This window comes from Ambystoma mexicanum, chromosome 3q (genome assembly GCF_040938575.1).
Source record: "Ambystoma mexicanum isolate Mex_15411 chromosome 3q, UKY_AmexF1_1, whole genome shotgun sequence".
Classification (NCBI taxonomy): Eukaryota; Metazoa; Chordata; class Amphibia; order Caudata; family Ambystomatidae; genus Ambystoma; species Ambystoma mexicanum.
In genome coordinates, this window is record NC_090926.1 from 761,199,230 (window position 1) to 761,222,870 (window position 23,641).

The 23,641-nt window shown below is 46.6% G+C and overlaps 1 protein-coding gene across 5 annotated transcripts in view; it reads right to left on the reverse strand.

Annotated features, from left to right (window-relative positions):
• Positions 1-23,641, reverse strand: part of ITGB4 (integrin subunit beta 4) — a 436,088-nt gene that overhangs the window by 180,510 nt on the left and 231,937 nt on the right. For all 5 annotated transcript variants that reach the window (XM_069654756.1, XM_069654757.1, XM_069654755.1 and 2 more), the window contains exons 3-6: positions 16,836-16,918; positions 11,597-11,698; positions 2,583-2,787; positions 1,613-1,709 (exon numbers count right to left, since the gene is read on the reverse strand). In XM_069654756.1, coding sequence (XP_069510857.1) covers positions 1,613-1,709; positions 2,583-2,787; positions 11,597-11,698; positions 16,836-16,918 — 487 coding nt within the window. The remainder of the gene's footprint in view (positions 1-1,612; positions 1,710-2,582; positions 2,788-11,596; positions 11,699-16,835; positions 16,919-23,641) is intronic.

Genomic DNA, 23,641 nt, shown 5'->3' on the forward strand with positions numbered 1-23,641 from the left:
CGCCTTCTGATGGGTTTTGCTTGTAGTTTGCCTGTATTAGCGGTTCTTGAGATTCACATATTGCCTTTGCAAGGGCTCCCTTTTGCTTTTAGTGGTTCTCCCAGACACATAGTGCTAGGAGCCCTGATGAACTATGCAGCCTTTTAAGCTCTGAAGTCACTTGATATGGTACACACTTCAAGTTGATCATGAACTTGAATCGTTGATCAGGGGTTCTCAAAAACAATACCTGAAGCCCATGGTAGGCAGAGATGTCATTTCACCAAAATGCCAGGGTAGCGGAAGGGACCCCACACGACCCTTGACCTCTGATGACATCACAGGAAATTATGTCATTTGATCCCACCCCCAAATGACATCACAGGAAGTGATGGCACACGACCTTTAGATGCGCCTAACACCCGTGTTTCCACCCAGAACATTCAAACACACACTTTCACATTCCTACTCATTCACCCACCAGTCACTCACTCATAGACCTTCTCTTACATCCACTCTCACTGGATCCTCCACACAGGCACACATCCACCCAGAACATTCAAACACACACACTATCACATTTCCTTTCATTCACCCACCACTCACTGACCCATACCACATACATACATCTGACACGCACTTCACACATGTAAAATAAACATCACATTTTTTTTTAAAAAAATCCTTCTTACCTGTTTTTCCAGCTTCGGTCCGTCACTCCAGGCCACTCTTGGCTCCTCTGTGCTGCTCACAATCAGGAACCAGGAAGCTCTCCCAGCTTCCTGGTTCCTTCCTGTGTATGAGCCACAAGGAAGCCGTAAGAGGAGGCGTAGGAGCTGCACGTGGCATGTGACACATGACACATGTCATGGTCAGCTCACCCAACTGAGCACTTCCTTCTCACGCTGCAAGCCCTGGCCCAGCCTTCACCTTGTTGGGTGAGGAATGGCTTGGGCCCTCCCCCAGACCTGGTGTGGCAGGGCCCCCGCTACTCAAGTGCCCCAGAGCTTCCATTAAAAAAAATATATATATATATATTTCATTTTTAAACACAGGGGTAGCAAGGGAGACTGCAGGGGTAGCAAGGGAGACCACAGGAGTCACGGCTGTGACCCCTGGCAACTCCCAAATGCCTTCCCTGACTACCCCTGACAGGCAAATAAACTGCTTCAGATGTGTTTTGTACTACCTGTAATAGCACATCTTTCTCTGGCATCCAGGGCCCACATTCAAAAGAGAATAGAGATGGAATGTCAATGAGGGTGGGGTCAGTCGAGGGGGGTGAAATGGGAGGGAGGGAGCGAGAAAGAGTACAACCTTATTCCAAGAGAGGGAGTAAGAGCGATCATGATGGTGAGTTTGGGGGATGTATGAAGAGAGAGAGAGAAAGAGAGTAGTGTTGCCTCAGAAGGCATGAGAGTGAAACATAGACATATGGAATGTCAAAAAGGAAAGGGCACACTTAAGGAACGAGAGAGCACAGAAGATAGAGGAAGAGGATGGGAAAACAGAGTGAGAAGGACAAGCGAATATGAGCAAGCTAAAGAGTGCGGGGAGAGAGAGAGACGCCCAATGACAAAGAACAAGTAATGGTTAGATCTTATTTTGAGATTATAGGACTGCTCCCACTTACTTTTCTGGTCGCATGTCAGTCTGTGGCACCGACACTTTGTCGACAAATTTTCCGAAGCCGATGGTGTAATCTTTGGAGAGTAAGGTGACGACGTCAGCTGAAGGCAAGAGAAGGGAAGAATTCTTCAGGAGATATTTAAGTCATCTCTACTTGGCAATACAGAACCCCAACTTCTATTAGCACCCGGTGTAGGGGGTGCAGCCAATCAGGTTCCATGGATCACGGGCTGAAATCTCTGATCTCAGTCCACATTCCACGGAACCCGCAGGCTGCCTCCCGCGCCAGGTACCACGATCTTGTCTCCACCCTCCTTTCACTTTTTTAAAAATCTTTTCAACCCCCCCTGCCCAGCCCGACTTAGCTGATTGTTTTTCCATCATGGAAATGGAAGAGGGGCTATGTACGGAGGCCCAATAATTGACCCTTACTTCCTTGGCATGTAGGAGCCGTGATAAGCTGCTTTCGAGTGTAACAGACCAATGTTGTATGGAGCACAGTGGTGTCAACATCACCATCCAGGGTCACCGAACCTGTCATTTAAATTAGTACATTGCAGCTGGGCAGTATGAACATACCACTGTAGCCTAGACTCTTCTCCCTTTCACTCATTCACTGTGGAGGTGCATGTCTGGGAGCCACGCAAGCACATTCACAACGCTTCCAAAATTAAGAGGAGTTACTCGTCCCATTTACACAGAAGTCGAGCAGGCCGTGAACAAATCTGGTCCTATGAGGGAGGCTGGAGTTTGAAGAATTTTGTCTTTTTGTATTCTTTTTAAAAAAAAACATTTTGCAGCTCTGGCCCCGGGAACAACAGCCCAGCCAGCCTAAGGGGGGGGGGGCAACTGCTCCATTACCCCTTTCCAGCCCACCCTTCATCTTACACTATCAGTCAACAACCAATGAAGAACCCACATGAAGGCACCCTCAGAACTTCACCGGAAACACTCAGCCAGAACCCAGAGCTCACCAAGGTCCTGGCCCATTCTTTTCAGGTTGTCCAAATCGTCAGACATGGAGTGGGAAAAGTCCATGAGAATGTAGAGGTCCACTGGGGTCTCCACGGGCTCGAAGACCTGGATGTCAAAGCTCCTTTCTTCACCGGCCCGCATCTTCATGGTCATCCTTTGGGGAGACACCTGAGTCTTCGAGCTATAGGTGTCAATTGCAATGCTCTGCAAAGAGAAGAAGGAGCTGTTCAGAAAGACTAAGGAGTGCTGGATATAGAGAAAGTTGCCTTATGCTGGCTCTATTACTACCTGTCCAAGGCTCTTGTATCATCAATTCGCTGAAACCTGGTGCCGCCTCTAGTGGGACTGATAAAATATTAAAAGCAAAGCTGTGAGCAGAGATGAACATCCTCTGCACATCCTATTCCCAATTCGCAGGGGATGACTACAAACAAGGATATCAATGGGAGGAAGGAAGACCTCGTTGGCTAGTCCATCTTAAGGAAGCAGGTTTTGAGAGCCTCTTGACTGTGACTGGGAAGTTGAATCTAACAAATGCGGTCTGTAGAATGTGTGCAATGGATGCCTGCAAATGTTCTTAACAGGTATCTGTTGGCGCAACTGTGAACAAATGTGTAGTACTGTGGCAACGGGTTTGAGTGAACAAATGACCTGTTAGCTAAGTGAAGCACTCACTGTGGTGTTTAAGAAATGAATCAAGCTATTTTAGTTATTATCTTGCATCACAATTGGCAGCGGTTTTTCAGAGATCCTCTCAACTCAACAAAAGGGGATCAGCTCAAACAAATGACAGTATTCTGTTGCCAACCGTAACCTTTTTGCCTCACTGCTTATGCTAGGCGTGCTTTAGAGAGTCTGGCGCGGCCCTTGCTGCTGCCACCAATGGTCCGGCCTGCCAAACCCACAGAGATATCCTCTTACGGAGCAATCCTAGTCAATGCCCTGAATCTACTTGAACATCTGTGGGATCCCATGGCTGGAGCTTTTAATCAGTCACACCCAGGTCTTTCCCATTGAATGTACACACATCTGAATGCTATGAGGAGTTCAGAGAAGAGTGAACCCACCGATTCTGCGTGTGCCTTGACTCTGAGGGGCTAGGGGAGTGCCCCAATAAAGGGCTAGAGGGTTATGCATCCCGTGCAACGGATTGAAGGCCATATTTCTTAAGTGACCAGTTAAATTGTTGAGTAGAAAATATTAACTTTTAATAATTATGTAAAATGTGGAATACAAAAAAGAGAGTGCTCAAATGTACAGTAAAATATTTCATTTTTGGGAGCTTGGGTTAGAAACTGGGGGGCATTAAGGGGCTTTAACATTGTTGTACATCAATGGGCATGAGGGTTTGGTACAGGTAGGCTGGACGGTTGTTTATCGGATCTACGTGAAATGACCGAATCCTTGGTCCGAGTCCCAAAACTCTGTTTTTTAAAAAGTTTAATTTCCCATTTGTTCATATATATATATATATATATATATATATATATATATATATATATATATATATATATATATATATATATGTGGGGGAGACTCCCCACCTTACCCTATACATTTTTATTAACTTTACCCCCCCCCCACTTATATATATTCAAACAAATAGGGGTGGGACTTTTGGGCTTTGGACTTTTTGCCTTCAGTAATTTCGTACAATACCTGCTTGTCCCTGTTAAATAAAAGTTGAAATTTTGACATATGAGCATATGTTATACATTTTAGGTCGGCATGTAAGTGTCTATCTATCTATCTATCTATCTATCTATCTATCTATCTATCTATCTACCTATCTATCTATTTTTTTATATTGCGCCTCTCACCCAAAGGCCTCAGGGCGCTCACAAGACAGAGACAACAAGAAACAAATAAAGATAGCACACCCGTCGAAGGTCTAGAATCAATCTACAAGTTTATCAATAAGAAGTGTTTTTAGACATTTTTTAAAGTGTGCTATTGATGGAGTTATTCTAAGTGCAAGAGGGAAAGCATCCCAATAAGCAGGAACCCATGCACCCATGCATCAAAACTAGAACCTCCAATTTTCTTCAAGGCAACAAGTGGTTGAAACAGAAGGGCATCTTTAGTTGAGCAAACAGTCTGTCTGGTAGGCATCTTTTTAATTTGCGAGCAGAGGTAAGCAGAAGCATCGCCGGCCAAGCATTTGTACACCATGGTAACTGCCTGAATTTGTAGTCTTTGGTTTACCGGGAGCCAATGCAGCTTCCGGCGGGCCTCAGACACATGCAACCGACGTCCCATTCCACATACTGCACGTACTGCCCCATTTTGAGTGCCGACAGCCTTTTTGTATTAGCTTGAGTAAAGCCTACAAGAAGGCTATTATTGTAATCCAATGTTGTATTTATAAGGGCTGCTGCGATCAGAGCCCTATTCATTTGCCATAGCAGATGTATCAAGTAAGAACAGGAACAGTTTAAGTGGGATATATGTTTCTTAAAGGTTTGTTGGGAGTCACAATAGACCCCCAGAGTTTTTACAGAATCAGAGACTTGAATAGGGTTACCTGTGATTTTACCAAAACTTTTATTTCGATGGATTTTTTTACCGAACAAAATCCATCGGAAAAATCACAGAATTTGTTATTGTTTTTATTTGGGGGTCATCAAGCCCCTCGCTTCCCTATGTTTTAACCCCACACCAACCCCTCCCCACCTATTTTAACCCGGTACCCACCCACGGCATATATATTTTTTAAACATCAGGATTTGTTTGATGAATTGTCTTCAGTAAAAAATCCACTGAACATTTTTTTTTCTCTAAAATCACTGGATACAGTTGAATAGTGTTGCCTGAGATCATGAAGTTGCTGTATTGCGAGTCCAGTTTTTTCAACTTAGAGCCAGTTCTGAGAATGAGAAGCTCGGTTTTCTTATTGTTCAGAGCAAGTGAATTCACTTCCATCCAAGATTGTATTCACCCTCTCCGAGTCTTTGGTGTGTGAACCGGAAAACTCCAGCATGTTCTGGGTGTCATCCGCATAATTTGCGAACAGCACATACGCACCAACCAAGAGATCACCCAATGGTCTGGAGTATACATTAAACAGTAGTGGCGAGAAGCATGATCCCTGCGGCACACCACGAGTTAGGGGCTTTGTTAGAGATTGTACATCATTTTTAACCACTTTCGCCATCCTTGGACCAAGAAAAGATTTAAACCAACTGGCAGCACCGCTAGAACATCTACCAACCCTAACCAACCTGTCCGCCAGAGGTTCCTGATCCATTAAATCAAAGGCGGCAGAGAGCTCTAATAGCAACAATAGTGCTACACCACCTCTGTCAATAATTTGTGCTATATTTAATTTCAAGTCTAATAGGGCCGTCTCGGTCCTGTGATTTTTTCGAAAAGCAGACTGCCCAGGAGCAAGAATTCCATGTTGTCCCATGAACACTTGATATTGGCAACATACAACTTTATTGAGGACTTTCAGCAGAAATGGCACGTTTGTTATAGGTCTATAATTACTCTGGTCATGAGGGTCAAGATTCCCTTTTATTAACAGAGGCGTAATCCAAGCATCTTTGAGTCTTTCAGGAATACTGGCCTCTAAAAAGGACCGCTGTATGAACCTGGTGACCCATGGGACGAGTGATTCCAGATACTCTTTAAAATAGGAAGCTGGAAAAATATCCCCTTTACAAGGTGTTGGTTTCATCACATGGATAATATCTAAAACAACGCCATCCCATACTTTCTTAAATGAGAATGCTGCAGCAGTAGTTGATGTAGCAAGGTTGTCAACTGGGTAAGAAGGAAGCATTGTGGTGCCTATACTCTGCATGTGTTTGACTTGTTCATTGCTGCAAGCTGGATGTTGTAGTATTTTCTGTGTAAATCCATCGTGGATTTGTTGGCACCACTTGCCACCAATGACAAAGTGCGATCCAGCTTGTGTCCCTTTCAGCTCATGCAGAACCAAGAACAGTTACTTTGAGTTTATTTTTGTTGCTTTAACTCAGGAATTTAGTTTAACCTCGTTTGTTGTAAAAATAGTGTTGGCAATGTTTTTTACTGCATCCTTGTAAGAGTGCAGAATAAGGTCAGAAGGATGTTTCCTCCAGCAACGCTCGGCTCTACATTTGACCTTCCCGGTGGGTAAAATGTCAGGTGTAAACCAGTGGTTGTGTTGCATCATTTTCTTCTGGATAGTAAGACTAAGAGGTGCTAAAGTATCAACGACATCATTAGTAGTGGTAGCTGTTCATGAGACATATCCCCCTATAACACTGGTAATTGAGGAATGACTAGTGAATCAAATGCCTCGTGTGTGACTTTCCTGCTATTCCTTGACAGAACAGGCTTTTTTGCCACAGGACTGTCTTTATCAAGATGTAAAGGAAGATGGAGGTCAAACAGGAGAAGAGATTGATCTGACCAAATGCAATTCTGTACCACTACAGGTGAGATGACCTGTTTTTTACTCATAACCCGGCCCAAGATGTTCCCTCCGCAATGTGTGGATGTTTTCACATGCTGTTTGTAGCCTAGGATCTCGAGAGTGTCCAGCAATGATAAGGAAACTTGGTCTGAGGGATCGTGTGCCTGTAGGTTAAAATCTCCAAGTATAATAAGAGACGAAGAACACTTAGAGACAGCCCCCAGGGATGCTAGCAGTTGCTACTCAAAAAGCAGCATTTGAATAGGTGGTCTATACCGCAATAAGATATTAAGCATAGTGATAGGATTAAAATGTAACTTAATTAGCATGGATTCACAGTGATCTAGCTCTATGATATCAGATTTAAAAATGTTCAGGTGGTCTTTAAAAATGAGTGCCACTCCATCTCCTCTTGATCCAGGGCAATCAATATGAAGAATGTCACACCCTTTGGGTGTCACAACCTGTGTAACATGTAATGATGCTGTATGAAGCCAATTTCAGTAATAGCAATGACATCAAGTTTTGACTCAAAAATAAAAACAGCTAGTTCAATTGCATGACACACCAGAGAGCGAGTATTTAGCAGAGCATATTTCAGCGGTGGTGTTGTGGACGGCATAAGGGAATGACTATAGGGTGAAGATTTAAAAAAACATTCCTTACTAGCCAATAAGTGTATAAGCTATTTACATCCTTGTCAACTGTAGCATAAAGGGGAAGGCCAGTATTCTCAGAACTAATAAAAGAAAAGGCATTCTGAGGGACATGGGGACATTTATCTGTGTACCCTAAAGTGGCTCGCAGGAAGTAGCAGCTAATCTTGCCCGACGGTTCCTTTGTATTAGTGCAAGAAGGTCACATTGTGATGTCATTCTTTCAGTAGATGAATATAAACAATGTACTTTAATAAAGGGCATGGACCAGAAAGAACAGAAACGTCCAGCAACTATGTGTCTAAGCAACCATCACTTCATGGACACTTATCGGCACAAACCGGCTCTGTCACGCCGGCGCGGATGCACCTGACACTGTAATAAGAGAGCGGGCGGACTACAGATTAGTATGGGATCTGTAGTTCGCTTGCGTCACGTGCAAGGCAATGAAGGTAGTTTAAGGTTTAAAAAGTGATTAGCAGCAGAAAAATAAACAGAATGGACTAACTGTGAGCAGTTTGATAAAACTAGTAAATCTGCACAGTCTAAAATCAACACCAAAATGAATTTAAAATGACTGCATCAAGATTACTAGCATCATACAAATAGGTTTTAGGGCCCTGTTAGGAATTAACTTGTTAGGATTTGGCTGTGTTTCCATCAGGAATAGTGCACACAGAAATTACTGTTACTGCATGCAATGCCCTGAGCGATACCAAGCCACTAGCACTTTACCACCAATAGGGCATTAAAGACACGCCGGGCATACAGTATTTTTAAACTATTTTCAGAAACCTCCATGAGTTAAATACAGCACAATCCCCAGGCCACAGCACACTATCTAACCATTGGGCCCATCTTGTCTTTTGGTCAATCAAAGGTGGTCCGCTTATGACCAATGACAACATGTCCTTAACGTATTACTATGTAACTTTACAAAACCCATAATGTGGGTGGGCAGTAAAAACATACGTTATTTAAAGGTTTGCCTATTTTGTGAAACAGTGCCAAACACATAAACAGAACTTGAAGTACAATGCAATGCACCCATGGGGATTTCTAATAAGCATTATGGCCTGATTGACTCAGAAACCAATTTGAACGGATGCATGGTAAGGCGAGAGAAGAGAGAAAAGAGGTTTCCTATGTCAGCACAATTAGAATGGTACACTGCATCCACGCTGCAAACCTCAAGGAGGATGTGTATGGATGTGGCCTGTAGCTTCTGGCAGTATGCCAGGGCACGCTTCACTGCCAATTACACTACACCTCTCTGTGCCTACAAGTTTGATGGTACCACTTGCTATGTATGCAACCTGGGTTAGGCTATAACACAACCCCCCCCTCCCATAAACATGTTGGTTCCATTTTGATCAGATAATAGAACCTGCCACTCACTGTGTATTGAATGCTATGTGAATGCATAAAAGCGCGCTCGATTCCGAGGGAGCGGAGCTCACTCTTTCTGTTCATTTGAGTTGTGTCTCGCACAGCGACGTGGAATAAAGGTGTTCCTGGATGTGGCTGAATGCAAAACTGGCTCAGTGTATGTTTTAGCGTCAGCCACTGGCACTTGGCAATGCTTGCTTTAGATTGTTCTGGTAACATTTTTACATGGTACCTCCCTACACTGGATGCGGATTCTCCATACACTGGACTTTTTTTAGGATTCGTTTTTTCTTCACCTTCACGCCTCCCAAAACGCCTCTCAAAACATGGCATTCACTCATACTGAAAAGCTCCAATCACAAAAAAACATGGCTTTGACGGCCAATCATCATTGGCTGATGGCCGTCATCAGTTGACCAAATCTGTGATTCCGATCCGGAATGATATGATAGATTTGATTTATATCGCGCTCATACACAAGTGTTCTATTAGTCAGAGATTTTGCTCGGATAGATAGATTAATACAGAATTTTTTTCCGTTCCTCAATGAAAGGTTTGATTCCAGCAGCTTTTCGTGGCGCCTCAATTGTGGAGTGATAGCCTTGATTACAGGTCACAGTGAACTGTGTTGTATGTGGATTACCAAGAGAATATTATCTTTCATGTAGAAAAGCATATTTTATCAGTTGTAATACAGCCCAGGCTATATCACACATACAAGAGGAGGGATGTGAGGCGACCACATGGCTCTTGCACACCAGAAAGAACTTATATCACATACCGTTGCACTTGGACTCCTGACCAGCAACCGGACCGCAATTTCCATTGCAGCTCCTCGCCATTGCACAAGGAGCTCTTGTTTTGAAAGAATGTCAAAAAGGGCAGATTCAAATCTCGTCTGACCTTCGCCATTTTATTTCGCTGAACTCTGGTAATGGGGCTCGTGGATCATTTTGAGAACCTTTAGCTTTCTACAAACAAGCGTTTTTACCCTGGGCAATCTGACTACAAGGCATCCATGTGGTATGTTCCCCCAAAACACATTTAACACCTACCTCTCTGGGAGGATGGATATCCTCCTCCCTGTAAGTCTGCAGGTAAGTATTCAGGATCCAAAGTTGCTTCAGCCCCAGTGACCTTCCTGTGCCCCCTCTCTGATTACAGGGCTCCAGCAAGCAAGCAGCGGGAATGGCCACTCAGTTTCAGTTCTGACCAGTGCGATCTCGAAACTCTAAGCACTGTGCCAACCTTGTACTCCATTTGGAGCACTTGATCAATGCACTCTTATTGCTGGGTAACATGTAGCAAGGATTTGGCACCCCACCCTACCTGAGACTCTGTGATCTGTTCCCGCGGTCTTGCCCCCATGCTGCCAATTGCCCACCCTCCCCTGTTAGCTACTCTCTCCTTTATTCTCTGCTTCCCTCACTGTCTTCTTTCCCCTGTCATTTGGTGCTTCCTGAAGCTAGGTCTGTGCTCAATAAATATCCTAATAATAATTATACTAATAATAATTTGGCAGAACTTGTGCGGCCATTAAGCAGACGTAATCGGAGGGAAATGAGTGAATCAGATTTTGCTGGGATGGCTAATGATGGCGAGGAGCTCCTCAGAAGCATGGTGACTGCATGGCCAGTCTATAAGTCCCTTCTGTCCATGTTGCTACTATAAGTACCACTGGAAGTCACTGGGGGCTCTTGGGTTTAGGTCAGCATATGGCTGGGGGATAGGGCAGCGATAGGTGGAGCCTGCAGAGACAGGCACAGGGCAGGGCAGGCCAGCAGGTTTCCTTGAAGGTCTGCAATCGAAAAGAATGTTGGCGAGAGCACGCAGTGGTTGAATGTAGCTCACGTTGTACGTTGGAGAGATGGAGGATGGCAGAGACGCAGAGAAATAGGCTGTGACGTCCTCACTCATACGGAGCCCTCCCGCTCAGACTTCACTCCCTCATACCCTCACCCACAGCTACACTCCTCCTCACGCCTTAATCTACTTGACTAGTTTATTCATCTCACTCCCCTTCTTTGCCACCCTCCGTTCCAGTGCCGTCACGCTCATTCCTCAATCAACCATCACCCTTGGATCCACTCCTCATCAGTCCCATCCCCCACTCGTCACGTAAGCTTCAAACGGACCCTAATCCTCAGTCTTATTCCACCGCGGCCCACACTTTCCCTCTTATGCTTAAGTCACACAATGGTATCCTCATGCAGATCCCTAGACACCCCCAAACCCCCGTTTCCTATTCATGTCGAGTTCAGTCAAAACAAATGTATCCATATTTCCTAGTGAATCGCAGGTTACCTCTCATTTGTAACATTGAATTACTTACTGAAACCCTTGCTCCCACTGCCCACTCTCACAACCGCACTCCAGTCGCACACAGATCCTCTCACTTCTCACTTCCGCACTCATAGCTTTGCTCCTATAGCTCACTCTCGCTTGCACACCCTCCCTTCCATCGCGCACACACTCGCGCAGGCCCTTGATGCACTTTGACAGGATAGAGAGTATGTCAAAAGAGGAGGTGAGGCAATAGGTCTCAGTTGAAGAGCACGGTGCCCACCTCGTCCACGTGGACCTCGCTCGACGTATACACAATGCTGGCGGCGCTGCAGCCATTGTCCTCCAAGTTCTTCCTCAGGTTGCAGCGCACGCCTCTGAAGGCCTGTGGAGGTAAGAACACAAACAGAATCTTCATTAGGAACAGGGTTAGATCGTATTCTCCACCAGTATCTTCTAACCCATTAATGAGGTCAACCCGTGGCTTGGTCCACAACAGCCTTTGTCTTACATAGACAGGATTCACCGAAAACAGTCTGTCTTCTATTATTTGACTCACTATACTGGCCCCACAGCCCTCTGACACTTCCTAACCAACTCATGAACTCATTATTTTTAAAAAAGGACTCAGAGGTGAACCCTCGAAATAACAATACTTTACGTAGTGTTTCTTCACTGTGCTTAGTCACTCACGCTAATTCTGAGGACATATTTATGCCCCTCCACTATATATATTCATCATCATGTCACCGCTAAGAAGCCATTCACTCCCCCACACCAAAAGCTGCCACTGGTACATTCCATAATGTCCCAGTCTTCAGCGTAACAGTCCATTGTCATGTATTTGGGTAGTTGTGAGACGTACAAATCAAACAATAGGTGTACCAGCATACACTCACGTTTATGATCAATAGGAGTCTTTATTTAACGAGACAAAGTCCTAGTGTCAGACACTCTTACTTTGAAGCAAGCATTTGCACGTAGGTGTCAAGCACTTCAACCGGATTATAAAATAGGGCTCTGAAAGGCTGATAGGCTTAGGGCATAGTCAGTCACATCTCAAGTTGAATTCTCTTAAAGTTCGATTTGGCTAAACCAGACTATTGATAGGCTGGCTTTACTCATCCTGTTCCTTGGCTCCCTCCAACCCCCCCAGATCTCTAAAAAAGAATGCCGCCCCCGCAGACCCGGCCGCAGAATCACTTGTGACCACACCTCCAAACTCACACTCCTTCTGGGCCCTGCAGAAAAACTCAGGTAAGTCTCTCTAATATAAACAATGATTCTGCCTGCAAATCCGCCATTGAAGGGCCCATGAATGCACAAGGCTCTTACGGGGCCCTTGTCTTCTGACTCTACGGTCAGTGATCTCCAGAGACACAAAGCAAACCCTGCCTCTACCTCTAGTCCAAGAATGTCTCATGGTCCCCTAGAAGGTGACACCCTCTCTTGGTGTCCAAGGCACCCAGGGGAAGTTGCACCAATAAGCATGCGACTCTAGTACTAACTGGGAAATCCAGCTCTCGTTAGTGCCGTGCCAAGTTCACTCATCTTTTAAGGCAGTCTTTCTGCCTTTGTGACCTGTCTCCAGTGTTTAAGTGGTCTCTTTCTCTCTGCTTAGCAACGTGTTTCACTGGCTTGCCAGCCTAACCTCTAGTGTTCTGCGTTCATGTCTGCAGTGGCCAGACTGTGCCCCACCTTGCGCTGTGACGGTCTCACTCCTACTCCTCTGTTCCCTGTATCTGACTCTATAGTCCCGGTATCAATGTAGGTGCCTTTAATAAGCCAGACAATGTTAGGTTTTGTGTCATAGACTCTTTAACTTGAATTGTCTCATTATCTTTTATTTTACACTAAAAGAAAAGTCGTAGTGTCTTAGTGGCTCCCGGCTGATCGCTCTACTGCCTCCCTCTCCTTCTGTCTGCGTGTGGGTAAAGCTGATTGCCTTCACACTCTTACTTGGCTTTGCTCCTCCTCATGCTGCGTGAGATGCGCGCCGCTCCTCTACCGTGCGCGCATACTCCCTACATCATGATGTAGTGATGATTGTTCGTTCACATATAGTTCATAGTCTCTGTACCTGCTTGGCATGCACCTGCTCCTCTGCAACCTTCTCAACTTTTCGCTTCCAGTTTATGAGCTTGCATCTTTTCTCTGTACACTAAGAAGTAGTTCTTCATGGTCTAAGTGGGGGTCTTCAACCTTTGGTTCTCCAGATGCTTTGGACTACAAATCCCATGAGGGTCTAGAGCATTCAAGTCCAAATGTACATATTTCCAAATGGCGCTCGTCCAGTCTTAGAGAGGTCCCTTAGTGGGTCTTTGTCCTGGGCACTACTCTGTTTCCTGGTCTTTGTTGAGGCCATGGATTTTTGGATAAAGGGGTATCCTTTCAATGTTCCACTTGTTTCCTCTATCAGTCGTGATGGCGGTGCCATGAATGCCCTGTATTTGGGCGAGTGCATTGTAGTGGGACTGCTTCTCTGTGCCCTTGTGTGCCTGCTAGTCGTATGTTCGCCCAATCACCTACATGGACCAGGTGTGATTATGCGACTTTCGGCTGTTGTGCTCTTCCTTCCCATTCCAGCGATGTTCCTGTACTCTTTCCCTGATTTCGCCGTTTGTAATGATGGCAGGTTCAGTACCTTTAGTAATACACATCCGTGTCAGTGTTGTCCTTGCCCTCCTCCCTCTCACCAAGAAGAAAGGAGAAACTCCTGGGACTGTGCTTGGAGCGTTGTGATGAGCTTCCAGGACAATGGGAACGGCTTCCTTGCAATCTACCTGGGCTGCTGGGCAACTTGCAGGTCGCCCCTTATGAACATGCTCATGTGCTCCACTTGCCCATTGACTTGAGGGTGGTAGGGGGACATCTTTATGTGTCCGATTCCTTTTGGCTTTAAGAATTCCTGCATTCCATTAGACGCAAACTAAGCACCATTACCAGTTGGTGGGCCGAATCCGTCTTCAGAAAGCGCTCTTGCTCTGGTCACTGTGATGGTCTCCATGAATGTCAGTTTCATTGATTTGGAAGCACAGGTAGTGAGGACTATGACACATCTCTGGCGGTGGTCCCTGGATTCCATTGGACTGATGAAATCGGTTGCCACCTTCCTCCATACTTACCCTTCTCATTCTACGTCTTGCAATGGCGCTGGTCTTGGGGGCAGTTGCTTGTCACTGTTCGGGGCAAACTTGACAGTGTTTAATTGTCTGATTCATGTCTTGAGCCATACTAAGCCACCATCAGTGTCCTCTCAGTGACCTTTTTGTTAGTCTTCCCCACATGCTACTTTTAGGCTAGTCGTGTTAGTCTACCTCATACTGATGCTTGCAGCGCCATCTTGTTTCTACTCACAGCAGGTTTCCATTTGGTTATAGTTCTCTGGCTACTTTGCAGAAGAGCTGAAGGCCTTTCGATGAGTTTCTCTCAGCGGGCCACCTTTTTGTCTCAGAAGCAAATACTGCTGGTCGGTTATTGTACTCTTGCAGATGTGTTATGGATGCTTTTTGGCTAATGGCCTCTTGGGTGTCTTCAGTCACATCGTGTATACTGACACCAATGTTCTCACCTGTGAGATATGGTTTGATTTCACTGCGATTGAGAGGTAATCATTACAGGAAGTCAGCCTGACTGCCTTGCCATCCTGGAATGTATTACAGGTGGCCAGCCTGACTGCCTTGCCATCCTGGAATGTATTACAGGAAGTAGAGCCTGACTGCCTTGCCATCCTGGAATGCATTACAGGAAGTCAGTCTGACTGCCTTGCCATCCTGGATTGCATTACAGGAAGTCAGCCTGACTGCCTTGCCATCCTGGAATGTATTACAGGTGGCCAGCCTGACTGCCTTGCCATCCTGGAATGTATTACAGGAAGTAGAGCCTGACTGCCTTGCCATCCTGGAATGCATTACAGGAAGTCAGTCTGACTGCCTTGCCATCCTGGATTGCATTACAGGAAGTCAGCCTGACTGCCTTGCCATCCTGGAATGCATTACAGGTAGCCAGCCTGACTGCCTTGCCATCCTGGAATTTATTACAGGAAGTCAGCCTGACTGCCTTGCCATGCTGGAATTTATTACAGGAAGTCAGCCTGACTGCCTTGCCATCCTGGAATGTATTACAGGTAGCCAGCCTGACTGCCTTGCCATCCTGGAATGTAATACAGGCAGCCAGCCTGACTGCCTTGTCATCCTGGCATTTATTACAGGAAGCCAGCCTGACTGCCTTGCCATCCTGGAATGCATTACAGAAAGGCAACCTGAATGCCTTGCCATCCTGGAATGCATTACAGGAAGTCAGCCTGACTGCCTTGCCATTCTGGAATGCATTACAGGAAGTCAGCCTGACTGCCTTGCCATCCTAGAATGTATTACAGGAAGTCAGCCTGACTGCCTTGCCATCCTGGAATATATTACAGGTGGCCAGCCTGACTGCCTTGCCATTCTGGAATGTATTACAGGAAGTCAGCCTGACTGTCTTGCCATCCTAGAACGTATTACAGGAAGTCAGCCTGACTGCCTTGCCATCCTGGAATGTATTACAGGAAGTCAGCCTGACTGCCTTGCCATCCTGGAATGCATTACAGGTAGTCAGCCTGACTGCCTTGCCATCCTGGAATGTATTACAGGAAGTCAGCCTGACTGCCTTGTCATCCTGGAATGTATTACAGGTAGTCAGCCTGACTTCCTTGCCATCCTGGAATATATTATAGGAAGTCAGTCTGACTACCTTGCCATCCTGGAATGTATTAAATTGTTTGTGTAATTGTACTCCTGCATTTTAGAGACCACTCAGGCCATTGAGGGTGTGAGTTTCCCTGAATGTGTTGGTCCCAGGATGTTGGCCAGAAATCTATGGTCCGCCTGGATATGAAGGGGCCTGTCCCACAGATGTGCGTGGAAGTTGACACTCCCCCTAGCCCCGCCCCCCGCCCTTTGAATGATTAAGTAGTGTTTCTCTCAGTCTGTGAGTGATTTTGATGTGAATGCAATGATTCTCATTGTGTGCCCTGTCTTTTGCAATCTGCCTGATCTGCAGGTGCTGCTATCCACTAGCATCACAGTGTGTAGTCATGTGGTGAAAAGGCGCAGGCATGATGCACTCACTATTGCTTCCTTGCCGTTCTTGAAGGCCTCTTTAAGCCAGTAGACCATTTTCCTGGGATCTACCCCCTCATGCTGCGTGAGAAGCGTGCCGCTCCCCTAGCTTGTGTGCATCATCCCTGAAGACCTTTTGCGTGTTGTAAACTGAGGAAGTGCACTCCCACGCTAGCCCCAGACACCTCTTTTGTTGCTGCTACTGTACAAAGGAACTGCTTGTCCCTGACCTATGTCCCACTTTGTTCACAAACTCATAAACTGGCTCCCAACTTCTTCTCGTCTTTTTGGTATTTTACAGCCACCCTTCTGGGGAATGCCTCAGCCTTCTGTAAATGTACTGTTGTAAGTCATTTCTGATCGAAATTGACATGCCTTTTCTGCAAATATATACAAACACTCATACAAAGTGTTGCTATTTACCTCATCTGTGCAGTAGGAACAGTCTTTGTCCACACGGATACACTCGCCGCAGGTCTTGGCTTTCGAGGCTTCACAGAGGTTAGCTGGAAAAGGAACAGAGCATCATGTGAGCTGGGGCCTTGATCACAAAGCAGCCATATTGAGAGGGCAAACTGTGAGTAGAGCCGATACTGAGCACAGGGCCGCCATATTTACCGCCACCTAATGGCCAAAGCTGAAAATCAGGCTGTGGATGGTTACGCATGTCAGAAGTTGCAATGCACTTGATGCCCTGGACCACGGGTGTTGCTAGGTCTGGAAAAGATCAGGGGCTAAGCTAATGTTGGGACTGGCGGGATTCGGGGCTAGCTATAGCATTTTGGTTGTAGTCCCTGAGCTTCTTTCTAGGGCTACAACCAAAAGACCCGGGGCTATAGCCCCCAGCCCCCACCCCCCCTAGCAACGCCTCTGCCCTGGATAAGGCTTCATGGCATTTCTTTGGAATTTCACTCACCTCTATGGGAGTTAGAACCCCTGAGTGTACTGCAAGGTAAATAATACTTAGCGTATGATGGTTGAGTGAGTAATGAATAATGGTTAAATATTGACATACATTTCTTGATGCCCTAGTAAGGTACCTCTAAGTGCATTTAATCACTAACAATCAACAAGGAACTAGGGAAACTTTCGGGTGTCTATCGAGGAGGAGGAAGGAAGGGTTCATCTACAGGTGGAAGTAGGGTGTCAATGTACATGTTGCAAGGTGTATCAGGAGTCCAATCATAATGGGGTGTGTTGGTGAGTGGGCACAGAGTTCATCTTTAAAGCAGTTGTATTGTGCATCATAGTGTATCTACACCATTTAAGTAATCATAGGTGGCACCTGTAGGAATATCATCAGAGCGCATGTACATATTGAAATCAACCCCCGAAATGAACCCCCAAATTAACTACTCTGGGGAGGCATTTGACAATGAATCGTTGCCACTCTGCAGCACCTTCTGCGATTGATGACTGGAAGCCTGAGGTTGTGCAGCTTGGGGTACTTACTCTCTGAAAGTAAATATAGGGACATTGTGTTCTCTCTCTCACTCTCTCGAGTTGTGTAAGGGGAGGTGGGGAGGAGATAGGGAAAGGGAAAGGGGAGGAGAGAACAGAGAGTAAGCAGTCAAAAAGAGTGGAGAAGCAAGAGGGGAGAGCGAATACAACTGCAGAAGTCAGTAGTAACACAAAATGTTGCAAGCTGGGGGAAGTGGGGGGGAATTGGAGAAGACTGGGAAATGCCAGCAAAGTTCTAGAAGAAAGAACAAAGCGGAGGAAGCCACAACCCACCTCTTGAATAAAGGAAACCTGTGTAGCAATGTGCATGCCACAGATATATCCCAGGTATAGCTCAGTCCCCAATGCAGGACTTCCCATACTACTACAGAGTGTAAGGACCCTCATGGCAAAAGAATGAAAGGAACCAGAATTGGTAGCCCTGCATTCCATCTTCTCCCTCACTATGGATAGAATTCCCATTTGCTCACAACACAGAGGAGATGGACCCTGGCGCAGAGCGTCCAGATCCCGATCCGCCCAAGATCGCGAGAGTGAGGAAGTGATGAAAGAAGAAGGGGCATCGGGCAACACTGATCCTTATCTCACTCACAAAAAAGCCCCAGAAGTGATAGGACCCCAGTAATTCCGCAGGCCCCAAATCAGGCTGGGCCTCCAGTTCCAGCAGAGCCCTTACACACAATTGCAGCCATGGTGGTGGATCTACGAGTCCCTTTCAGCTACGCCTCTTATTCATTAGCCAGAAACACTGTGGTTTGCAGATGAGCGAGCTGGTGAAACAGGCAGGCAAAGAAGGATAATGCAATGGTCCTTCAAAACAAGCCTATGGTCGCACAACCAAAGAACAACTACAATGCCAACCCTGGTTGTCTAAACAAACTCTAAGAGGAGTATTTGAGGTAGCGGCTGTGGAACTGATGTATACACCCCCATTAAAGAAAAGTAAAGCCCGTATCTGGATCCATTGAGGTCCTAAATTGTGGGGGAAAGTTCTCCACCGGTCCTTAGCAATAGGGTGCCACCTCCAATGTTTCATGAAGGCTTAGGTAAAAGATGCCTTAGCATGGGACTTGGTCAAAGGCGGATATTGTATAACATTCGCTATAATCCCACAGACCCTGGACTGTTTGTCACCTCATGGACAAGGGACCGCCTAAAAGTAGAAACCTTGGGGGGATCCGGAAACCCCTACAGAAAAGGGCAATCGTACTAGCCCCCAAATTACAATGGAGGTTGGGAATATACCCCATTATCTTCCCGGTGGCCAACAGATTGAGGGAATGAAGAACGATCATCAGCCTGAAAAGGTCAACCAATGAGTCTGGGGAATCCTCTTAAGGATGGCCACACTGCCGGTGACGATTCACATGGTTTCAAAAGAGGAGTCAAGACATCTATCACCTGTGACATCTAGACGTGCACGGTGCCTGCTTCTACATTCCCATCGCGCTGGGACACTGGAGGTGTCAGAGGATGGAGGTGGAAGCAGCCCAGTAACAATTATGTGTACTATCCGGTGATCTGCATGCAACCCCAAGTGTCCTGTCACCCCTGGCTGGAATACTCCACAGCCAGAAGATCACAGTTCATCCACATTGAGATGCCTGGCTCATCCACACTCCATCGCTACACAGTAGATGGAAAGATATGAGTATTGCACACCACCTCCTTTTGTTTGTTGGGTGTTGAACCTGAAGAATAACTCCCTGTCGCCATTTTAGGAAGTGGAGTTCATCAGTGATCTTCTTAAGACCAAGGGGCGAGTGTCACTTCTCACTCACAGAGCAACCAAGCTGCAGAACAAATGGTCATCTGTCCTGAAAAGGGACTGGACATCGAATCACAAGTTTCTTAAAGTCCAAGGGCAACTGGTTGCAACAGTCTTTGTAGGGAGACCACTTCAATGACCTGCAACCTCAAGGTCCAGGTGCTCCTTGTCATCTGGAAGTCCTTGGCATGGCCACTGATGGATGCTCTTCAATAGTTTCCCTCTAGACTCTGCCCAACCATTGGTCCTTACATCAGATGTCAGCCAGAAAAGTGATGGGGGGACAACATTGGGTCTTTAACGCACCTGTACACAAGTGTTTCTAGGCGCGACAAGACAAGGAGGAGGAAACAAAGGGAGGACAAAATAACGATCTTACTAGGCCTTGCGTCATTCAGATTGCGCAAGTTTGGGGAAGACGCAAGGGGAGAAGTGCCAGATAGGAGGGGAAGGGGGGAGTGCAGTTAACTCACCAGTGCACCCAGCAGGTGGCTCGTAAGTGCAAAGAAAAGGGACTGTAGGGTTGCAGATACAGACCCTTGAGTGCTGGGAGCCCGGGGCAGTAAGAGGGAAACTGGACATGCAGGAGCCTGGGCCTGAGTTCAGAAGGTGACCAGGTGACCAGTGCGCGGAGCAGTCAGGTGCATCAGCTGGGGAGAGGAAGAGAGAAAGCTGAAGTGAAAAGGAAGGTCTTTGGTTACTTCCGGAACCAGAGGTCATTCTGCTCAAGTTTGAGAGAGGCAGGGAGGCTGTTCCAGAGGGAGGCCCCAGCCAAGGAGATAGATCTGCCCCCAACGCTCTGCTCTGCTTGGAGAAGCGTCTGACCCTCAGAGAGTTGGAGGTGGTTGAGCAGAGATCTCGAGAAGGAAGATGTTTTGGAAGAAAAAGTTGTAGGGGCGATGCCAGGCCCCAGAAAGCCTTGCGGATGATGCAGATGGTCTTGAAGTTGATCCTTGCAGCCACAGGGAGCCAGTGAAGAGATTTCAGAGCAGGAGAGATACGATCCCTGGGCTAGGGGCAAGGACAAGTCTCGCAGTCCTGCTCTGGATAATAGTGTCCTGAGATGAAAAATTAGTATCACTAGAAGGCTCTGACATCCCGGGTACACAAGCACAATCAGATCTACCCCTAATTAGTGGAGTATTAACTTCCATCTTCCATCTTCTGGGAAGTTTGCTACAGGTTTGGTGTCATGATAGATCTTTTTCCTCAAACCTGAATGCGCTCCTTCCAAAGTACCTGTCTGGCACTCCAGACCCCTAGCACTGATAATGATGCAATGACATTCCCATGGCTAGACTTCCACCTATTTGCCTTCCCATCAAAGCACTTTTATGAACCAGGAAAAAGAAGGCTTTTTTCATTGGCCAAAACATGTTTGGGGATGCTTGTGGTCTTGTGCAGAAGGAATGTGACCAAGCAGTTCTGGCTGCATTGCCCCTTTTGGGGTGGGACCAAGCCTGATTTGCATATGGTCTTTCCCCTTTCTCTAAGGACTTGTCAGGCTGAAGAAAGAACAATCGTCTGGGGGGTTTGCCCTGAGCTATGCCAGAGGTTAAGATTAATTATAAACCTTCCAGCCATCACCTCTTAGTGGGATGGGTATGCCCAGATTGGGCCCCGAGCCTCTGAGCCTAGAGACCCAAGCTACAACTCACTGTTGACGCCCAATGAGGCTCAAACATGTCTTTAGTTGCTTGTGATCCCGTGCAGAAGGAATGTGACAAAACAGTTTGCGCTGGATTGCCCATTTTGGGGGTGGGATCAAGTTGATTTGCATATGTTCTTTCCCCTTTCTGTAATGGCTTGGTAGGCTGAAGAACGATGGTCTGGACGGTTGACAAGAGCTATGGCAGAGGTTAGGATTAGTTCCAAACCTTCCAGCCATCACCTCTTTTGTTTTGCTTATTCCATTTTGGTGGCACCCTGCTGGCCCAGGAAATTCCAATCCCTGCCCTCTCCACCCATCAGTGGACACTGCACCCTTCCAAACTAAACGATTACGATAGCCTCCAATTTCCTTCCTCCACTCTGAAATATCACCAGTGATGGCCTGGCTGTTCAGCCTGTAGGACTGGAAACAAAGTTCTGTCTGCAGGTTTAGCCACAGCCATCAGAGTTCCTGGTGGGCCCCCATCCTCAACTCTTACACTCTCCATGGGGCATCCTTCCCAAACCACCCTCGTGCCACCCATTGATGGAACTCGAATTCCTACAGAATGGGTTTGGCTGTGTCATTTCTAAGAGCACAATTGGCAACCATAAGGGTCTCCAGGACATCATGGCAGAAGTGCAGGCATTGTGCATTCTCAGTGACATTGTGATTACCCACCACAGAGTGCAATCCCTTTTCCCACTTGAGCCATGTATGCCCTCCCCCGCCCCCAAGCCATTGGAAATTGCCCCCTTGCATGCTATCTTAAAAGTGTTTTTGTCTTGTGGCCATGGCATTGGCAAAAAGGCTGGGCGAATTGGGAGCACTGCCCTCAATGCCCCTGTACCTACGCTTTGTCTTGGAAGGCTTGGCACTCCATCACCACTTCAAACCTAAGGTAAGTGCTATTATGAGGGCTCAGCCCTTCCACCCATGAATGAGATTTCTGAAGGATCTGAGGAGTCACATCACACTCACTGGGTGTAGGAAGGGGATCAAGTGTCCGCTTTGATTGTACAGTCGGTTCCAGAAAATGCAAGCAGCTGTGTGTACCTTCTGTCCAGGATGCTCAGGCAGGAAACCAACAACCGCCCCCCTTTGCAGATGGATCAGATCTGCCATCGCTAGGGCCTGCGCGGTTGTCCCACCCGCAGGAATGGCGCAGGGTCATTCTATAAACAAGAGCAATGTGAGCATCAAGAGAGCAACTAAGGAGATCCCCTCGTGAGACATATGAAGGGTTGCCACAGGTGCGTTGCCAGACACTTTAATGAATAATTAGAAACTAAGCGTGGAGCTCCCTGGGACACAGCATGGCTCGTGGTTTAATGGCTGGCATTACACAATAAAGATGCTTGATGGTTCTTTGGTCATGACTTTCCTTACTACCATACTAATATCCCTAAACTGCTTATCATGCCCTCACTATAGGAGGTCTGGGATGAGGAGGTAAGGTCCAGATTACATACTGGTAATCCCATTACTCTGACTCCTTCCCATCCTTGCCCCAGCCTCAGGGGTGTTGATAGGTCTGGAAAAGACCCGGGGCTACGCTGATGTCAGAACTGTCGGGACTGGGGGCTAGCTAGCCTTTTGGTTGTAGCTCCTGAGATTCTATCCGGAGCTACAACCAAAAGATCAGGGGCTATAGCCCCCTTAACCCCCACCTAGCGACACCTCTGCTCAGCCCTATTTCCCGTTCCCTTGCACCCACACAGGAATATTGCAGAAACGCAACTGCTAGGGTGTGGAGATGTAGGATCATGGGTACTCTCTCGTGTAGTTCGTTTTATCTCTGGGCCAGGGGACATGTGGTATATTGGCAAGGGGTTCATTGTTCTGGAGGTTGCATCTCAATATGTAAGGACTGGAGTGAAGAAGAGAAGACCACAGGGTAATGGGATTTCATTGCTATTTCAAGAGCTGCCATCAAAACCTCATTAGTACTTGAGATTCAGGTCTGCAAGCTACTGCACATGGGCGCACATTAAGTGGGAAGAGTGTTCTCCCTCCTTGAGGAAAAGACCAGAGTGCTCGAGAACAGCACGGCCCACAAGCGAGACAACAGAGGTACAGTGCAAACTGTTCCCTGTGTTTGTGGGTTAAAGTCAGATAAGCACAGTTCTACCCCACAGGTGCAGCCCAAGAAGCAACCAACCAGAGGGAACACAAAAGGAGACCCCCTCAAAGAGCTCCAGCTCCAGGTTCGAGAAAGAACCAACTGAAGAAGAATGGCTATAAATGATATGATATGTCATTTATAACACGCCTGTAAACAGGTGTTTCTAGGCGCGACAAGACAAGGAAGGGGAGACAACGGGAGGGCAAAACAAACGATCTTACTAG